The sequence below is a fragment of the Lagenorhynchus albirostris genome, chromosome 4 (genome assembly GCF_949774975.1).
Source record: "Lagenorhynchus albirostris chromosome 4, mLagAlb1.1, whole genome shotgun sequence".
NCBI classification, from domain to species: domain Eukaryota; kingdom Metazoa; phylum Chordata; class Mammalia; order Artiodactyla; family Delphinidae; genus Lagenorhynchus; species Lagenorhynchus albirostris.
The window spans coordinates 21395265-21407782 of NC_083098.1; the positions used below are offsets into that span (position 1 = coordinate 21395265).

At 42.7% G+C, this 12518-nt stretch overlaps 2 protein-coding genes across 2 annotated transcripts in view; one reads left to right on the plus strand and one right to left on the minus strand.

The window, feature by feature from the left end:
- MAML3 (mastermind like transcriptional coactivator 3) overlaps positions 1 to 12518 on the minus strand; it is a 432660-nt gene that overhangs the window by 205129 nt on the left and 215013 nt on the right. The gene's annotated exons all lie outside the window — the stretch shown is intronic.
- LOC132519199 (Golgi apparatus membrane protein TVP23 homolog B-like) lies at positions 9455 to 10931 on the plus strand. Its single transcript, XM_060147115.1, has one exon. The coding sequence runs from the start codon at positions 9455 to 9457 to the stop codon at positions 10037 to 10039; it is 585 nt and encodes a 194-aa protein (XP_060003098.1). The 3' UTR covers positions 10040 to 10931.

Sequence of the window (12518 nt, forward strand, 5' to 3'; positions counted from 1 at the left end):
TTTATTTGAGTCACCCATCCATACATCTGAGGTGGCCTGAACAACGTGAGAGCAAAAATTCCCAAAGAAAGTGAACACGTGGTTGGAGATGGGCCCTCTTTTTTAAATTAATTAATTAATTAATTTTTTGGCTTTGTTGGGTCTTTGTTGCTGAGTGTGGGCTTTTCTCTGGTTGTGGCGAGCGGGGGCTACTCTTCGTTGTGGCACGCGGGCTTCTCACTGTGGTGGCTTCTCGTTGCAGAGCATGGGCTCTAGGCACACGGGCTTCAGTAGCTGTGGCTCACAGGCTCTAGAGCGCAGGCTCAGTAGTTGTGGCACACGGGCTTAGTTGCTCCGCGGCACATGGGATCTTCCTGGACCAGGGCTTGAACCTGTGTCCCCTGCATTGGCAGGCGGATTCTTAACAGTGCGCCTCCAGGGAAGCCCCGGGCCCTCTTAATTAGATGAGAGCAGTCAGCAAAGAGACAAAGAAACAGTATCAGTGAGAGATTAAAATAAAACAGCAGGAAAGTAGGACAGAGCAAAGAAGAACAATTTGTGGTCAGATTTGTCATATCAGTTGCAGCTTTGAAATGAGACCTAAGAGACCATTAAATTAGTACCAGAGTAATTCAGTGGGAATCTAAGAAAGGGTTCCTCCAGGACACCCAGCAGCATCAATATCACCAGGGAACTTGATGGAGATGCAAATTCTCGGCTAGTTCCCCAGACTTCTGATCAGAAACTCGGAAGGCGGGGCCCACAGTCTGTTTCAATCAGCCCTCCAAGTGATTCTCCTGGGCTGAGAATCCTTGTTCAAGAACAGTGCAGCCTGTCCAGCAGAACTTGCTGAGAGGATGGAGATGTTCCGTATCTACGTTCTCCAATACATTAGTCTCAAGCTGCATGTGGCTGTTGTGTACTTGAAATGTGGCTAGTGCTACTGAGGAACCAGTTTTTAAATTTTGTTCATTTTAATTAAATTTAAAAGAGCTGGGCTTCCCTGGTGGCACAGTGGTTGAGAATCTGCCTGCCAATGCAGGGGACACGGGTTCGAGCCCTGGTCCGGGAAGATCCCACATGCCACAGAGCAACTAAACCTGGGCGTCACAACTACTGAGCTTGTGCTCTAGAGCCCGCGAGCCACAACTACTGAGCCTGTGAGCCACAACTACTGAAGCCCATGTGCCTAGAGCCCGTGCTCTGCAGCAAGAGAAGCCACCGCAGTGAGAAGCCTGCACGCCGCAACGAAGAGTAGCCCCCTCTTGCCACAACTAGAGAAAGCCCACGTGTAGCAACAAAGACCCAACGCAGCCAAAAACAAATAAATTAATTAATTTAAAAAAAAAGCTGCATGCAACTAGGGGCTACTTTATTGGATAGCAAAGTTCTAGAACGCTGCTGTGAATGAATGCCAGGTTTTTGGTCAGTAAGAGAAGCAAATGGTGAAGAATGGAGATGCTGTCTGTGACCCTTCTACAGAAGAAATCTCATTTGGAAAAGTTGGAGGGAAAGAGGCATCATGGCTTGTATGTCAGGAGGTGAAGTCAAGGTTTTTCAGGAAAAGGAAATCCTGAGTGGGTTCAAAGGTGAAGAAAATCAGAGGGCAGGAGAGGTGGACATTAAGAAAGGAGGGACACATGAAAAATTGTGTTGCAAATGTCTAATTGTGCTAAAATACCATAATATAAAATTTACCATCTTAACCATTTTTAAGGGTACAGTTGAGTGGTATTAAGTCCTTTTACACTGTTGTACAACCGTCTCCACCATCCGCCTCCAGAACTCTTTTCTCTTGCAAAACTGAAACTCTATACCCATTAAACAATAACTCCTTATACCCCCTCCTCAGGCCCTGGCAACCAGCATTCTGCTTTCTGTCTCTATGAATGCAACTACTCTAGATAGCTCATAAAAGTAGAATCATAGAGTATTGTCTTTTTGTGACTGGACTATTTCATTTAGTATAATATTCTCAATGTTCATCCATGTTGTAGCGTGTGTCAGAATTTCCTTCCTTTTTAAGGCTGAATAATATTCCATTACATGTATATACTTATCTGTCCATAGATGTTTGGGGTGCTTCCACCTTTGGCTGTTGTGAATAGTGCCTCTGTGGAGATGGGTTCATAAGTATCTCGAGACCTTGCTTTCAATTCCTTTGGGTAAGTACCCAGAAATGGAATTGTTGGATCATATGGTAGTTCTATTTTTAATTTTTTTGAGGAACCACCATATTGTTTCCCATAGAGCTATACTATTTTACATTCCCATCGAGATATTTGCTTTTGAACCAATGAAGAATGGCACATCGGAGCCATCAAAAGACAGCTCTAAAGACAAGCGTGGGGAAGAGGTATGTTGAGATGGAAGTGTTGGGGCGGAGGGGCGTGTGGACAAGGCTGCTCGGCTCTAATGGTTTCAATTTTTTCACTGAAGTTGATGCAAGGACCTCACCTCCAAGGAAGAACACTGCTAAGGAAAAACCAAGGGCTTGAGGAAAGAAGTGAATGAAGGTGTGTAAAGTTAGTCCTTCATAAGAGAATAACAGGATGAATGGATAAAGAAGATGTTGTATGTGTGTGTATGTATATATATATACATACACACACATACATACACGACAGAATACTACTCAGCCATAAAAGATAATAAAAGAACGCCATTTGCAGCAACATGTATGAACTTAGAGATGATCATACTAAGTGAAGTAAGTCAGACAGAGAAAGACAAATATCATGTGATATCACTTATATGTGGAATCTAAAAACTGATACAAATGAACTTACTTACAAAACAGAAACGGACTCACAGACATAGAAAACAAACTAATGGTTACCAAAGGGGAAGGGCGGGTAGGGATAAATTAGGAATTTGGGATTAACAGATACAAACTACTATACATAAAATAGATAAACAACAAGGACCTACTGTATAGAACAAGGAATTACATTCAGTACCTTGTAATAACCTATAATGGAAAAGAATCTGAAAAAGAATACACATATATATATATATATATATATATAAAACTGAATCACTTTGCTGTACACCTGAAACATTATAAATCAACTAAACTTCAATAAAAAAAAATTAAAAAGAGCAGAACAGGGAAACTTTCCCAGGGCTCTGAAGCAGAGGTATAGCCAGGACTGTTACAGGACTGAATTGTGCTTCCAACCAAAAGATATGTTGAAGTCCTACCCACAGGACCTCAGAATGTGACTTTATTTGGAAACAGAGTCACTGCAGATGTAATTCGTTAAGATGAGGTCATACTGGAGTAGACTGGGTTCCTCGTCCAACAGGAGTGGTATCATTCTTATAAGAAGATGAAAATGTGAAGGCGTGGAGACACACAGGGAGAATGCGACGTGATGACAGAGGCAGAGGTTGGAATTATGTCGCTGCAAGCCAAGGAATGCCAAAGAATGCTAGCAAACCATGAGAAGCTAGGAAGAGGCAAGGAAAGATTCCATGCAGAGTCTCAGAGGGCCTGCTGACACCTTGATTCTGGACTTCCAGGCTCCAGGGCTGTGAGACAATAAATCTCTGGTGCTTTCAGCCACCTAGTCTGTAGTACTTCATCATGGCAGCCCTAGGAACTAATACAGCTGCAGAGTATGAATCTGCAATAGGCCAAGGTCATCCCACGCCAAGGTCAAAATGAGTACCTCCAAATTACTTTGCGTCCCACCTACCAGCAATATGCTTTCTGATATACTGCAGTAATACAGGTCATCAGTCAATGTAACATATATTTTGAATCACAGTCCTCGCTAAAAGATTTTCTTTCTGTCAGGAACAAATGGTGCCTGCAGATAAATTGTATGCTTCTAAGAACCAAGGGAGGAAAGAAATCCCAGAATCTTAGGGGAGAAGCACGTGGAGTAGATGTGTACAAGCAGTACCTCGGGGCTGTCATTACCTGGAATTCTTCTTGAATTAATTAATTCAGACAAGCTTGTTAAAACAATTAGAGGCTTGCAAACTTTACAGGGAGGTGGGGAGATAAGGAAAGCATCCTTATCTCTTGCTCAGTGGTACATACCATTACAGCCAGCAATGGCCGCATCAGCACAGCACACGCATGGGCTTTGGGTTTAGACTAACAGCTGTCCTTCCAGCTCCCTCACTAACTGTCCAATTTTGCACAAATCACTGAATCTCAGTGAGCTTGTCTCCTTATATAAAATGTAGATAACACATGGGACTGCTTTGAGATCATGTCTTTGAAAGTACCTAACAAAGTGCCTGGCCCCCTAATAATAGGTTCTCATTCCCTTGCTGTCCCTAGTTATGCTGTCCAAGAAGGCAGCCCTGAGACACCTGTGGTTACTGAGCACTTGAAATGCAGCTACTGCAAAGATGAAATTGAAATTTTAATTAAATTTAATTTTAATTAATTTAGATTTAAATGTAAAAACTGAAGCAGTGTAAAATTTTTCTGGTAAATACAACTTTAGCATAATGGTAGGAATACACTTCACTTGGATTACGGCATCGCATAGGATACAGTATTACTATTATGTGTGTGTATCAGGCACCAGCATCATTTCTAATGCTGCACATAAACGCTGTCACTGATCCAGCCAGTGGACATCCTGATTCATTTCCCCTGAATTTTTTTTCTGGGCTATAAGTCTTAGTATGGCTCTTGCTTCATCTGTAAAAATCAAAGACTTTTCTAATTTTTTAAAATTCTTAAGTTTGTCTGCTTTTGCTGACTTTGGTCTTTAAATGCCAATGATTTGGGGAAAACAGTAGTACAATTATTTTCCTACTTTTACACTCGAGTTTTATGGCAAAAGTCAGCATTAAGGTGACGAGTGCCTAGAGATTAAGCCATTTAAGAAAAAGTTGCCTGATATATCCAGACAAAACTATAATTCAAAAAGATACATGCACCCCTATGTTCATAGCACTACTATTCACAATAGCCAAGACATGGAAACAACCTAAATGTCCATTGACAGATGAATGGATAAAGAAGATGTGGTATACATACACAATGAAATACTACTCAGCCATAAAAAAGAATGAAATACTGCCATTTGCAGCAACATGGATGCAACTAGAATATTATCATACTAAGTGAAGTAAGTCAGAAAGAGAAGGACAAACACTATATGATATCATTTATATGTGGAATCTAAAATATGACACAAATGAACCTATCTACAAAGCAGAAACAGACTCACAGACATAGAGAACAGACTTGTGGTTGCCAAGGAGGAGGTGGGTGGGGAGGGATGGCGTGGGAGTTTGGGGTTAGTGGATGTAAGCTATTATATACAGCATGGATAAACGAGGTCCTACTGTATAGCACAGGGAACTCTCTATTCAATATCCTGTAATAAACCATAATGGAAAAGAATATTTAAAAAAAAGAATATAGGGCTTCCCTGGTGGCGCAGTGGTTGAGAGTCCGCCTCCCAATGCAGGGGACACGGGTTCGTGCCCCGGTCCGGGAAGATCCCACATGCCGCGGAGCGGCTGGGCCCGTGAGCCATGGCCACTGAGCCTGCGCGTCCGGAGCCTGTGCTCCGCAACGGGAGAAGCCACAACAGTGAGAGGCCCGCGTACCGAAAAAAAAAAAAGAATATATATATGTATAACTGAATCACTTTGCTGTACAGCAGAAATTAGTACAACATTGTAAATCAACTATACTTCAATTCAAAAAAAAAAAAAGCTGCTTTATTATGAATCCTGGGTGAGTCTATGCCAGAGGCAGATGTACGGTGGTTATGAGAGCTGACGGGTGTAGGGTCAGCACTGCCACTGACTGCAGCACAAGACAAGGGTTGAAATCCTTCAAATGTCCTACCAGAAGAGTCTGTCTGGCGCACCTTGTAAGGGGAGCTCGGCCATGGCTGACATGGAAGCGATGTGGGTTATTTGGTTGAGTAGGATAACCCTGAGTGTTTGCCAAGTCAAGACACAAGTCCTAAAAACAAAGTCTTTCCCTTGCTGCCCACTTGTCCTCCTCCCTTGAAAACATACCTCTTGCTTTTGTTAAAAATCACCTACATCCAGTAAAAGATGAAGAGCTATGAACTGCAGTTATAAAGAAAAAAAATCCAGAAACATCTCAAGTTTTAAATTTCTTGACAAGAAATGTATCCAGTTAACAAACTCCCTCCTGTCTTGGCTCCCTTCCACAGCCCCTCACATTAAGAAAAAAAAAAAAAAAAGCAATTAGACTCTGGCTTGTCGTGAAATGCACACAGTAAAAGTATCACTGTTCCAAAATTCCAAAGCAATTTCACAATCCTAATGAAATGAGGGAGGAAATGGTTTTTTCTTGAAGTGTTGAAAACAATCACCCCGTTGCTATGTGGAGTATCTTTATAAACTGTAAAGGGATTTGCAAAAATTAGGTTGTTCCTTCAACACACACTCATTGAGCATCATTTATGCACCAGGCGCCACACGAGAAGCTGGGGATACAAAGATGAACAGGACGTGAGCGGTCTGGAAGAGCTGACAGCAGAGGGAGAGAGTCATGATTATTACCCATTATAACGTGGCCAGGCTTCCCATGCCCTCTTCCTACCTCTAGCTCCAGGAACCTTGATTTTAATTCACAAAGAACCATACTGTGGAGAGAGGGGAAAAAAGAAAAAGAAAATGACCACAGTAATGCCTGTAAAGGTGGCAGGTCTCTCTAGAAATATAGCTACTCTGTGAGCTTAGACCTCCTTTAAACGAAGGGTGAGGAAAGAACACAGCGAAACGCCTAAGCAAACTGTACCAGGCCCAACCACAACAGACACCTAGGGCTAGACGAGAGGAATTCAAAACAAATTGGGAAAGAAAATCATATACTGTGTAAAAATCAGTTAAAAAGGAAAACGAAACAACCCGGAATAGAGTGAAAAACATCTTTCTCTCCTTGTCCTTTGCAGAATTGCCCCAGAGTCACATCCGAAGAAAGACATTACCTTCAGCTCCACTGGAAACATGAGGTTTCACAAAGTAATCCAAGTTTGGAATTGATAACCCAATTTCTACGTATTTTGGTTTTAACTCAGATGAAACAACTCAAATATCCAAACTCAGGTTTTCCTGATGTGATTTTATGCCTGCTTAGAATCAGAGGCTATGGAGAAAAGTATATACACAATAAATCTAAAATCATTCAATTACCTTAAGTCAATTGGGAGGCTTATACTTACTGAGAATAGGCATTTGACTCCCACAGTACAAAGACAAGCAAATGGCTCCCATGTTGCAAAATCATTCTAAGTAGGTTATTACTCTGTGCTCGGTTGTTCAAGGGGCAAGGAGAAAGGCCTGGGAGCTTGATCAGGAAAATGCTACATCTGTCAGCTGGCAGCAACAGCGCGCCGACACAGCCTCTTGAATGGACTGCCGAATGAGCATCAGCTCACAGGAAGGGAAGAATTCAGCCCCTCTTGGGAAACAGATTCATGCTGCAAAATGAGTCAAGTTAATTTCCTTCAGTTAATTAAGCCGGTTTCCTTATTAGCAAAGGGAGATGACCAAGTCTAGTTCACATCTAATGACTCACAGAATGATGAGGTTAGCTAGCCCCATCTCTATATTTAAAATTGACTTTTAGATAGCATCTCAGAGAACTTCCATAAGCAGTACTAGCCCTACCCAGTATTTAGTTCTGCTTTTACTACTGTGGAACCAAGTATGTGCTCAGAAATGTCCACGTGAACTACCACGGAGGTCTGCTAACTGCGAAAATTCACATACTGCTTCATCTCAGAGATGTGTATGTGTGTGCGTGCGCGCACGTGTGTGTGTGTGCACACCCAAGGTACCACGACATCTGGTATCCTTGAGAGGCTGGGGACTAAGTAGTATTGGGGTGTCCTCTAAACGCCCCTGTGACATGACACCTCACATGGAGGATGGGTCTATGGTGAACACTTCCTCTTTATCTTAAGCAAAATCTTGACAGTGATGAGGGGTGGGTATGGGGACAGGAATTCCTCTGGAATGGCTCAGGGATCCAGGTCCAAACCAGGGTAAGTCTGATGGTATTGCTGAACCAAATCTACTGTTACCCAGACGGGCCCCAACAATTTAAGCCCTCCTCCAAGTTACCAGCAAGTAGCAAACATTCATCGTGTATCCATTCTATGCCAGCCAAATCCCAAATCTTTTCTCTCAATTCCCACATCGACCCTGCAAGGTAATAAACATCATTTACACAAATGAGGAAACTAGGGCTCCCGGAGATGAAACAGACTGCCCAGGGTCACACAGCTCATGTGAGACTTGAATTCCAAAGCCTATGCTTTCCGTTAGTTACATGCCTCTGCGCTTGTGAATGGAATGTGTTTCTTATTTCCAAACGATTCTGAAATGAGTGTGGCTCTCAAATGAAATAGGGAAGGAGGGGAGGCATCTTCAGAACTGTTCTTTCTATGCAGTGGGTGGCTGGCACATAAGGAAGTACTCTCTGAAAGGGGATTTCCTGTAAGGGCTGCAGTTCTTTCAGATGTTCTCAGAACAGTTCTGCAGCTGTCTGAGTTGCTCAGGTAGAGATACATACTGGCCACTAACCCAACCCCAGTCTGATCCTAAAGAGCATGGCATGCCGCCCATGTAGGCCACGGGAATGGCCAATCACATTGACGACCACCCTCCAGGGACATCTCTACAAAGGCACCAACACAAGGACGCATTTCCCAGGAAACCAAACTTGCTCATCCACCATGGTTCATCTCTGGAGCTGTAAAAACTCACACTATACTGGCACTGCCTTCACCTGGATCTCTGTAATTCTATGTTTCTTTATTAATTCCTTCACTTCAATTTCACTTTCCTCATAGACAGGGCTAATATTCTGTAGTTCAGAAGACGACTGTATACACTAAATGAGGTAACATAAGCAATGTATCCAACAATGCCACGTGACTTCCTGTAACTCTCCTCTTCCATTAACGGTTCCGTAGTGACCTGTAGGGATTTCCAAGTGGGTGTTCCTCATCCCCCTGTTCAATATTGTTATCAAGTATAAAGATAATGCAAATATACAGTTTTCGATGATGGATCCAGGGTTCCACAACATGAATACTGCTGATTTTTTTTTTTTTTTTTTTTTGCCGTACGCGGGCCTCTCACTGCTGTGGCCTCTCCCGCCACGGAGCACAGGCTCCGGACGCGCAGGCTCAGCGGCCATGGCTCACGGGCCCAGCCGCTCCGCGGCATGTGGGATCTTCCCGGACCGGGGCACGAACCCGCGTCCCCTGCATCGGGAGGTGGACTCTCAACCACTGCGCCACCAGGGAAGCCGAATACTGCTGATTTGTTAACTTGAGGTCTACATAAAAATGGATTTTAGGATCTCTAAGAATCTCCAAGAATTGTATGCAGAATTTTGTGGTTATATGCCCCTTTTTTTCAGGAGAGAGGATCTAAAGCTTTCATCAGATTCTCAGTGTGGTTCGTGATCCTCCAAAAGTGTAACAACAGGCTGGCGCGGGCCGCCATGTTGCAGCAGGACAGTAATGATGACATTGAAGATGTTTCACTGTTTGATGCAGAAGAGGAGACAACTAGTAGACCAGAAAAATCCCAAATCAGTCACCCAGTGGCATCATTTTTCCATTTATTCTTTCGAGTCGGTGCAATTAGAGTCTATCTTCCCTGTGAATGGTTCAGCACCAGCTTTATTGCCTGTATGGTGACAATTATCTTGTTGTTGTCATGTGACTTCGGGGCAGTCAAGAATGTCACAGGTAGACTAATGGCTGGCCTGCGCTGGTGGAATCACACTGATGAAGATGGAAAAAGCCATTGGGTGTCTGAGTCCAGGAAGGCCTTTTCTCAAGACAGTAAAACTGTTCCAGAGGCTGAATCAAGAATCTCCTGGTTAGGACTCATCGCCTGTCTGGTGCTGTGGGTAATATTTGCCTTTAGTGCCCTCTTCTCCTTCAGAGTGAAGTGGCTGGCGGTGGTTATCATGGGTGTGGTGCTGCAAGGGGCCAACCTGTATGGCTACATCAGGTGCAAAGTGGGCAGCAGGAAGAATTTAACCAGCATGGCTACATCGTACCTTGGAAAGCAGTTTTGAAGACAAACCACTGGAGACGATCAGACCTCCTGAAGACAGTGAGGGAGCCTGCGTGTTCTTTCCATTGGGAACAACTGAAGGGGGTCTTGACTCTGAACCTTTAGAACTCAGTACCTATTGCAAAGAGGAGTGTTGGGTTTGTTTTTCCATTTTAAAGTTTACTTAAAAAAAAAAAAGGAAAACTAGTTTTCATATTAAGTTTTTACTTTCTAGCATATGGGGCTTGAAGGTGTGGTGTAGCTAGAAACATTGTTAACATTTGGTTCACGGTGTACATATGTGTATGCACATAGTCGTGTAAGATCCATGGGTTAAGTTAACACAAGTGTTTGTGTTCATGCCCATATGGAATGGAGACCTTTGCATTTTGATCCACAGAACAAGAAGGATGTTCCTAGTCTATCTCAAAACTCTCTGTGTTTACATACTATTTCTGTAGATTATTTTAGGTTTTGCTTCCATGGTAAGAGTGAGCACTTTGGCTTATATATAGAGTTAGAAATAATTGTTAATTTTACATTTAATATATACTTCATGATGAAACTTCTTATCCTAGGCATTTAGAGGCAGGTAAAAACCAAATTTGGGCTATTGGTGTTAACTAGTTTCTAAAATTTTGTTTATTTTTATTTGTAATGAGTCACGTACTTAAGGCCCAGTTAATATAAAAGGAATTTTCATAGTTTATGTTCATGGGATACGTAGGCATTGCTGCTGTTCTATTTATTTTGGGGGAAAGATAGCCAGATTTTACTTTGGAACCTTCCAGAAGCTCTTCAGTGGTCCTTGGCCTAATAAAGTCTATCTTTTACCACTAAAAGAGTATTATTCTTATGTCATAGTGAGAATAATCGTTTCAATACTTGGCATTGTAAATGCCTAAAAGACGTTTTATTTTGCCAATCTATTTTTTTTCTTGCTATAATGGGGATATTGTAAATCATGTACTTGTATTAATGGTATTTCTTAAAACAATATATGTAACAATCTGCAAACTATCGTAGGCATCTGTAAATTCTGTTGTAGGTACTGTAAATTTTGTTTTAATCGGCAGATTGATTATTTCGTGATTGTATTTTTACACTGTTAAAAAATTTTTGAAGATGTTTTGTCTAATTGAATGTATCTTATTGGCATGATAGCTTTAAAGGTGCATGACTTTATATTTGTATAAAACTCTACCACTTACAAAGCAAAAAAAAAAGTGTAACAACAGCTCTCCTACTGGTTAGCAGTAACAGATCACGTTGGGTGGAACCTGTTTTATAAGCAGCCCTGATTTCCTCAAAGTTCAAAGCCATGTGCTTTTGTAATTCCAGGTTACAGTAATGAAGGTACATTCTCCAGATCCAGGGGGACTGTGTATGTTCGACACTCATGGCAGCTGGAAGGCTGGGCTTGGTTCTATGTCTTCATTCTCATCAGGCAGCAAGAGGGTATAACCAGGGCACAGAAGACCCCAGAAGCCATATCACGTGAGAAACAGATGAAGAAGCCAAGTATGTTTTGCTGGAGAAAGAGAAGAACTGGGGAGTAGGAATGCCAGAGCTCGTCTTTCAATAGCTGACCATTGCTATGTAGGAAATGGATTCGATTTAATCTAATGTAGCTCCAGAATATGGAACTAAGATCAAGGGTTGGAAATTATGGGGAGAAATTTTCCAGCCTCTCTATAAGGAGGAAATTTGAAAATAGAAAGGGCTTCACTGTGAGGCTATTGAGCTTCCTGTCCCTTGAGTTTTCATACCAAGCTGCACGTTCATCTGCCGGGGATTTGTAAAAGGGATTCTTTAGTGGGTGGAGGTAGGGGAAAATGACCTCTACGATTCCTTCGAATTCCATGATCTGTCTATTAAGATTTTATATCTCTTATTAAAAGTTATAGTCAAAGACACATACACACGTTCCTTCCCTTACTTCATTTCATAAAGGGGATAATTACTTCTTTAAAACTTTTGATTTCTATGTATTCTGTTGCCTTAAAATGGAGCAAACCTATGCCTGGATGCAGCGTCTGTGTTTTCAGCACACCCTCCGCCCATCTACCTCCTTGTCTGAGTCTCCCCCGCCCCCAACAGCCTTCACCCCACCCTCACCTCTCCCCGGGTCTCTTGTGCTCTCCACCTAACCGGTTAACATTGCTTCTCATCCTACGGTCTCGCCAATCTATTCTCCACGAGCAACCAGAGGAATCGCTTAAAACCATTCATCAGAGCATGTCTTGCTGCCTAAGGTCCTTCTATAGATTCCCATTCTCTTAAAGTCACCCTCATGGCCTGGAATCGCTGGATGACATGGTGTCTCCAAGCCCATGTCAGGCCAGGCTCCCTCCTCCACTGCGCTCTGGCCACCCGGGCCTCTCCTCCTGCCTCTGCACCTGCTTCCCCTCTGCCTTGAACCTGCCCCTCCTACCTCCTGGTCACCCTTCAGGTTTCAGCGCAAGTATCAACTTCCTGGCCATGCTGTCTCAGTTAGCCTC

Bases quoted from the DNA above. Each gene is read 5' to 3' on its own strand.
- LOC132519199 (XM_060147115.1), top strand. From the start codon at position 9,455: ATGTTGCAGCAGGACAGTAATGATGACATTGAAGATGTTTCACTGTTT.